The sequence below is a fragment of the Nicotiana attenuata genome, chromosome 2 (genome assembly GCF_001879085.1).
Source record: "Nicotiana attenuata strain UT chromosome 2, NIATTr2, whole genome shotgun sequence".
NCBI classification, from domain to species: Eukaryota; Viridiplantae; Streptophyta; class Magnoliopsida; order Solanales; family Solanaceae; genus Nicotiana; species Nicotiana attenuata.
The window spans coordinates 3343438-3351465 of NC_031990.1; the positions used below are offsets into that span (position 1 = coordinate 3343438).

An 8028-nucleotide genomic window follows, 5' to 3' on the forward strand; every position below is an offset into this window, starting at 1 on the left:
ACGAAAGGTAAATAAGTTGGCTTGCCTAGCTACCACGAGTAGGCGCGATCACGATTCCGATGGTGGGAAATCCGGGGCGTGACACTAACTATTCATTTGCTTCTCCAAAGTCATACACTACAATAAAAGTTACTTTTGTAAGAAAATATAATTTTTACCCGTATCAATAAGTACGCAATGTTAAAATATCACATAAAACTATTAGATAATTTGTTTAAGATATATAAAATTATATAGGACTTTAAAATCCAAAAATTAATCAATATAATAGGAGTCATTAGATGCTCCAGTTCAAGAATTTTTCAAATTTATTGTACAATAGAATTATTTGTTCAGTTGAAAAAACCCTTTAGGTACATAATTTTTTTTCATCAGAAGACTAGCGGTGAAAGAAATTAAAATTAAGATTCAAATTGATAAAAATAGAAATTTGAAGCAATTAGAAATAAAACAGTAGAAGAAAAAATATACTATAAACTCGGTATATTTTTTAATATTAAGTTAATTATTGTAAGATATTTATTTAACATTAGTTATTCTTTAAACTTTATATTGCCACTATCAATTTTGTATCACAAATTCTCAAAGACCAAAAGAATTAATTTTTAATTTATTTTATTTGATAAATCTGTAAAGAATTATGATAAAAGTATTTTGCGTTGTATTCCCATATTAGGTCACAATAATAATAATAATAATAATAATAATAATAATAATAATAATAATAATAAGATATTCCGACATAAGTATTTATAAATCATAATAAGGCATTTAAAAACTTTAAAGGATATATTTCTTTATTTATTGAGTTAGCTAAATGAAAACAACATTATAATTTTCTAGATTTATACTTTAATTTAATATAACTCAAAAAAAATATAAAATTATCTTATAATTTTATGAAATTTTTTAATATTATGTATTTATTGATATAAGTAATATTCTCTTTTTCTATATAAAAAAAGACTTCTATGGTGGTGTATGACTATTGGAGAAACAAATAAATAGTTTAGTGACTTATTTTTGCTAAAACAAAAAAAAAAGGTTTTGGTACGTAAATTCATCAACTTGAGTGACCATTTAGGGAATTAACTCCATTCACATGCATACAAAATTAGTTTTATAAATTGATTAAATGACAAAATTTAATACTTTTTCCATTTACTCCAATACTCTCTATATCATCGATTGACATAAATAACAGACAACATGAACAAAGACATTCATATTATAAGATGTTTAATGTAAAGTTGGACGACACATTTACTATGACACTACCTATTGAAATTTTAGTCTCAAAATCGATCGTCACATGTTTGATTTCTTAAAAACACTTATATGTCTGTAATTTATTTCAGAAGATTATTTCAAATAACCTTTGGCTTTTCATAGTACTGTTATAAAGTTCTAAGAAAAAGTATATTCTAAATTCTTCAAAAATCTACAAAAGTATACGAAAATTAGTTTTGTAACGTGTAGACTAAAAAATGTTAATTAAAATTAAAAAAAAATGTTAATTCAGATAATCAATTATAACATGCATTTTTAAATTTTAGAACATAGTGATGAAAGTTTTTCGCATGCAGCTATCTATCAAACATAGCTTCCCGCAGCACATCAATTATGTTGTAAATTCGCTTGTCTGCTTTTGCTTCACTTGCATTCAGATAATATTTTCTATGAATCTTGAGAGCACAAGCAATATTATCTCAATACCAAATTTACACTTCAAGAAAATACCAATATGAAATGATGGCTCGTCTAAAAGAGAAAAGAGAGAGTTGTAAACAGCATACTCCATCTTTTATGAATCTAATGATGTGCTTGCGGATTGAAGAGTGCGCGATCACAAAGTAAAATTTAAAATAAAGAGAAACAAATACAAAATTATTTAGGAAACACAACTCAAAAAAAAAAATTCCATACCTATTAGAGCAAACAAACCTGAGAAAAAGAGCTACAGAGAACACAAGAGGTGAAGAAAAAGTAATTGGTCCACAATATATATACACTTGAAAGGAATTAGATAGCCAAATTCGTAACATAAGAGACATGAGGGTTAAGTCAGTTCTTTTTCTTTTATTGCATCATTCAATTCAATTTAATGATTAGAAAACTGAAAATAATAACTGCTACAGTTTTGCATACTTAAGGTTGCTAGAACATGGAATTAAGTCATTAAAGAGGCCTAAACAATTGAATTTGATAAAAAAAAAAGTAAAAAAAAGGAGAAAAAAGATAAATAGATTTCTTGGCCTAAGAGAGGTGCCAAGTCATCACTATTATTCCCAGCTTTATTATATATATAGATGTTTGGCCAAGTTTCTAAAATTAGCTTATTCTAAAAAGTATTTTTTTTAAAAAATATTTTTCAAAAAAGTACTTTTGGCTAATTTATTTGAAAATTACTTTTGAGTAGTAATTAATGTTTGGTCTTATAAAAATTTTTTCTATGTGTATTTTGCTCAAAAGTACTTTTTAAAGAAGTGTTTTGGAGAAAATTATTTTTTTCTGCTTCTCAAAAACTGTTTATGCTTTTACTCAAAAATATTTTTTCCTTCTAAAAGTTTGGCCAAACACTTTAACTTCAAAATGGAAAAAAAAAAAAAAAGATTTGGCAAAAAATAAACATTTTGGCCAAAAAAATGGTTTCGCCTTTGACCAAACAGGCTATTAATGATCTTGTTATACATTCAAGACACTACTCTTGCGATGAAATGACTAGCCAGCTAAATATTGGTAGGACCATAGGCTAATAGTTTGGTTGTTATTAAATGAACGACATGGCCAGCTTCTTATCATCCAAACGCCATAAGTTAGAGACGTTTTTATAGGTAGTGTAGTTCAATTGTGGGATAGACAAAGATATTTAATGGGCTGGTTTGTATGATGATATATATATATATATATATATATATCATCATCATTTGGTATAAAATTTTCCGGCTTAGCTAATACCCATAATTAAATATAGGATAAATACAACGAAAAAGGGTTTAAAATGCCCCTTAACTATTGGAAAATGTTTAAAAATACCCTTCATCCACCTATTGGGATAAAAATACTCTTCCATCCACCTTTTTGGTTCACTTTTTTTTTTTGGTAATTAAAACTTTCATTTACCAGGAAAATATTTACAAGTAAATAAAAAACCCTTACATATTTTCCTACTTTCCTATGCTTCACCCCCTTACCACCTTTCTATTATTTACACATTTTCTATCTATTACAGTGGATGCCTGTCTAAACTATGTAGGATTTTCTCTATATACTTATTACTTCGACAGTGAATCTCCTGTATTATCGGCTTGGATATTATCTCCCATCCTCTTGCCTTGGCTTGGAAAATTCGAACATTTCTTTCTTGCCACACATAGTACACAGTTGCTGCTAATGCCATTTTATATAATTCTGCTGCTGTATTTTTCCTCTTAGTCCACTTCTCAACCCATCTTAGTTCCTCATCCCATCCATACACTGATCTTTTGATCCCTTGCCACACTAACAGTTTACTCCACAATGCATTTGCATATGGACACTCGAAAAACAGATGCTGAATGGTTTCACTAGCTCGTTTGCATAAGATACATTCTTGATCAACTTGTATTCCCCATCTCTGTAGTCTGTCTCTTGTGTACAGTTTGTCATGTGCTGTCATAGTCAATACAAAAATCCACCTGGGGCATCCTGTATTATGACAAACAACTCTTCTCCAGCTTACCTTGTCAATTCTTCCTCGTAGTCTGTGATATATGAGTTTAACCGAACATTGGTTCATCTTTGTGATATCATCATAGCTGAATCCTGCATCCATAAATGTCTTCTTTGCTTTCATGATCTTGCTCACCGTCCATGATGTTTGCTTCAGTTAGACTTTCTATATATTTCTATCTTTGATGTAGTAGCTATGCATCCATTGTATCCACAGCTTGTTTTTTTCTTTGCAAAGGTTCCAGTACTGTTTACATATGGCAGCTTTGTTCCAGATAGTTATGTTCATGATATTAAATCCCCTTGTTGATTTGGGGAGACAGACTTTCTCCCATGCCAATAGAGCCTTTTTTGACACATTGCCTTCTCTTGTCCATAAAAAACTTCTGCAGATTGCTTCAATTAGCTTAGTGATCTTATTTGGGAGCACAAAGATTTGTGCCCAATAAGTTTGGATAGAGAATAACACACTCTTTATCAGTTGGATCCTTCCAGCATAAGACATAAACTTAGCAGTCCATGAAGTTATTCTGCCCACTATTTTATCAATCAAAGGTTGACATTGAGATATTGATATTCTTTTAGAGCTTAGAGGAGCACCCAGGTATCTAACTGGCAGGTCACCTCTCTAAATTCCTAGAAACTCTAGGATTTCCTCTTGTGCTTTTTGTGTGACTCCTCCAAAGAATATTAAACTTTTATTCTTGTTGATCACCAGTCCAGAAGCTTTTGAGAACTCCATGAAGTAATGGAACAGTAACTTGACTGATCCTATATCACCCCTGCAAAACAATAAAAGGTCGTCAGCAAATCCAAGTTGCAAGATTTGCATCTTTGCACACTTGGGATGATAGTTAAAGTCTGGGATCTGATTTAATGTCTTTAAGCTTCTTGTCAAGTATTCCATTGCCTGTACAAATAGGAATGGAGAAATTGGATCCCCTTGCCTCAACCCCTTCCTAGCTTCAAATGGCTTTGTCAATGCACCATTAATCAGTACAGTATAGGTGACAGTTTCCACACATGTCATGATCCACCTCACAAACTGTTCTGGGAAGGCCAAAGCATTCAGTATCTGTTCCATGAAAGCCCATTCAACAGAGTCATAGGCTTTTTGCATATCAAGTTTCATCATACACCTAGGTGATACCCCTTTCCTTCCATATCCTTTCCCAAGTTCATGGCTAAGGATGATGTTATCTGTGATTACTCTGCCAGGAAAAAATACGGACTGTGTACTATCAATCAGTGTATCCATGACTCCTTGCAACCTCTTAGTTAAAACCTTGGAAATCACTTTGTATGTACAGTACAACATAAAATAGGTCTGTACTCTTTAAGGCTGGCAGGATTCCTGACTTTAGGGACTAAGGTAATAGCTGTACAGTTGATAGGTCTATATATTTGAGTTGTTTCAAAGAATTCCAATACAGCCTGTGCTACATCCTCTCCTATAATTTGACAGGACTTCTTGAAAAATACTGCATTAAAACCATCATAGCTCACTGAAGAAGATCCTTATCCTTCTCCTTCCCTTTTTTCGGAAGAAAGGTGGGATCCGGACAAAATCGATGAAACGGAAGAAATTCGAGTGAATGGAAAGGACAAAATAAAGGATAAACTCCACTCTCACCTTACAGGGACAGGCTATAATTGTAATTGTGAATTAAAAAGAAAAAAGAAAATAAGGAATTTGATTCAAAAAGTTGAAAAGAGTAAGTAATAAACTAATTCCAGGAGCTTTTAGATCACTGATATCCTTCAATGCTGCCCATACTTCTTCCTTAGTCACTGGTTTGATAAGCTGGAACTGTTGTTCTCTATTTAATACTGCTCCCAGTTTCATGACATTTGGGTTGATGGCTGGAATGTTTTCTGCTCTTGACCCAGTAGTTTCTTATAATATCCCGATATTTCTGCCTCTATGTCATCCTCCATCACTAATTGAGTTCCCATGTCATTTGTTAAAATCTGGATTCCATTCAAATTACTCATATTCTTCATCTGTGCAAAGAAATAGGCTGAGTTTGAATCCCCCAGCTTCAACCATTGAACTTTGGATCTTTGCTTGTACATACTCTCTTCAATCATTACTCATTTTTCTAATTCACATTTCTAGGCTTTCTCCTTCTCAATTAACTCTATCATCTGTAGTCTACAGCTCATTTCCTCTTGTATTGATTGCAACTCCTTCCTGGTCTCTTTAATCCTTTCATCAACCCCTTTATAGTGATGTATGTTTATCCCTTTAATAACCTCCTTTGTCTTTTTGAGGTTATTCCAGACTGCCTGCATCATCCCTTTTGCACCCCTTTCTTTCCAAGCTAGCTCAACTTGCTGTATGAATTGGGGATGATCAGCTATACAGTTGAAAAATCTGAATGGTCTATTCTTCTTTTCCTATACCTGTGTGATAATTAATTTCAGTGGTGAGTGATCAGACACAAGTGGCTCTAGCACCTGCACTTTCAAATTTGGCATTGTCATCATCCAGTTAGCATTCACAAGCCCCCTGTCTATCCTGCTGTAGGTATGGTTATTAGTCCATGTGTAATTCCTTTCCACATATTGTAATTCATTCATCCCAGTATCATTCATATACTCCTTAAAATCTTTTGTCTCCATAACTTGAATCTCAGAACCATGTTGTCTGTCTTGTGCATGTAGGACAACATTATAATCCCCCATAGCTAACCAAGGACCTTGTTGCATACTATGAATCTGCCTCAGTTTTCTCCACAAATTCAACCTATCTTTAATGATATGCAAGCCATATATTGCTGAAAATCCAAATGTGATTGACTTTGAAATTATTCTAATCTGTCCATGTATCAATTGTTCATCAACTTCAGCTGGTTCAAATGTATAGATTCTAGGATCCCAAATTACCTATATTCTACTTTTGTGCCTTGTACTAGAGTTGGATGTCCATTTCCATCCAGGTGCAATCTTTTTAATTACCTCATTAGTTTTCTGCTCTTTTACTCTATGCTCAACCAAAGCTATTACTGCTTTATTATTTTCTTCTATGAACTCCTTTACCTCCTTTTGCTTATAATTTTTATTCAACCCCCTAACATTCCATGTTATCACACTCATACTGGTATGAAATAAGGATCATGATACAGTTCCTGCACCCCTGGGCTGCTTAGATGCACTTTGCTTGTACCTGGTTCATCATATGTTTGATCATTTTTCAAACTTTGGAATCCATTATTTCCAGCTAGCTCATGTTCTTCATTTTGTTTAGCCTTAGCTGCCCTTGCTGCTGATTTACCAAGGAATGTTATCCACCCCTCATCATTCTTTTGTGCATCTTTCTGTGACGACCCAGCCGGTCGTCTTAAGAATTAACGCCCCGATCCCCTATTAACTGCTTCCCCTAAGTTCATTTCTGCTAGTCTGGTTTGCCGGGGCGTTTAGTGTTGGGTTTCAGCGAGTTTTGGGACACTTAGTCCCTAAATGAGAGCTTAAGTGTTGAAAAGTGGTCCGTAGTCGGAACAGTGGGAAGACGACCTCGGAATGGAAATCCGATGGATCCGTTAGGTAATTTCAGGGTTGGGAGCGTGTTCGGAATGTATTTTGGAAGTCCGTAGCTCATTTAGGCTTGGAATGCCGAAGTTTGAGTTTTTGAAGTTTCCGGTCCGATAGTGAGTTTTTGATCCGAGGGTTGGATTGGAATTCCAAAAGTTGCAGTAGCTCCGTCATGTCATTTGGGACGTGTGTGCAAAATTTCAGGTCATTCGGGCGTGTTTTGGTTAGGTTTTTGATCGAAAGTGTATTTTGATGAAATGTGAGGTTCTTAGGCTCAAATCCATGATTTAATCGAGTTTCCGACGTTGTTTTAGGTGGTTTAAGGATTGGTACAAGTTTGAATAAGGTATTAGGTGCTATTGGTGCTTTTGGTTGAGGTCCCGAGGGCCTCGGGTGTGTTTTCGGATGCTCAACGGGCAATTGTTGGTGTTGGAAAAGTGTACCGCAGCTGAAGGTTTCTGTCATCTGGTAATTTCTCTTCTGCGCCTTGGGAACCACAGAAGCGGAGCCGCAGAAGCAGCCTTGGCTTCGCAGAAGCGACTTTTGGTCATCCTCCAGGAACCCGCAGAAGCGGTAGGATTTCTGCAGAAGCGGATCCGCTTCTGCGAGATGGGAACCGTAGAAGCGGAAGTTGGGATTTTAAAGGAAGGCACAGAAGCGGCTAGAGTTCCGCATAAGCGGGACCGCAGAAGCGGTCCCTTGACCGCAGAAGCGGTATTCACTGTTCAGAAAAGGGAGTTTCGAGGCTTGAGTTTCAAAAGTTTGAAAAATCAATTGAGAGCT

General features: G+C 34.5%; 1 protein-coding gene across 1 annotated transcript; it reads right to left on the reverse strand.

The window, feature by feature from the left end:
* Positions 3227–3835, reverse strand: LOC109215792. The gene has a single exon (XM_019379904.1). It carries the CDS (start codon positions 3833–3835, stop codon positions 3227–3229), a length of 609 nt encoding a protein of 202 aa, XP_019235449.1.

What these genes read in the sequence shown, in the direction of transcription:
- LOC109215792 (XM_019379904.1), bottom strand. Translation starts at nt 3,835, where the DNA reads ATGAAAGCAAAGAAGACATTTATGGATGCAGGATTCAGCTATGATGAT.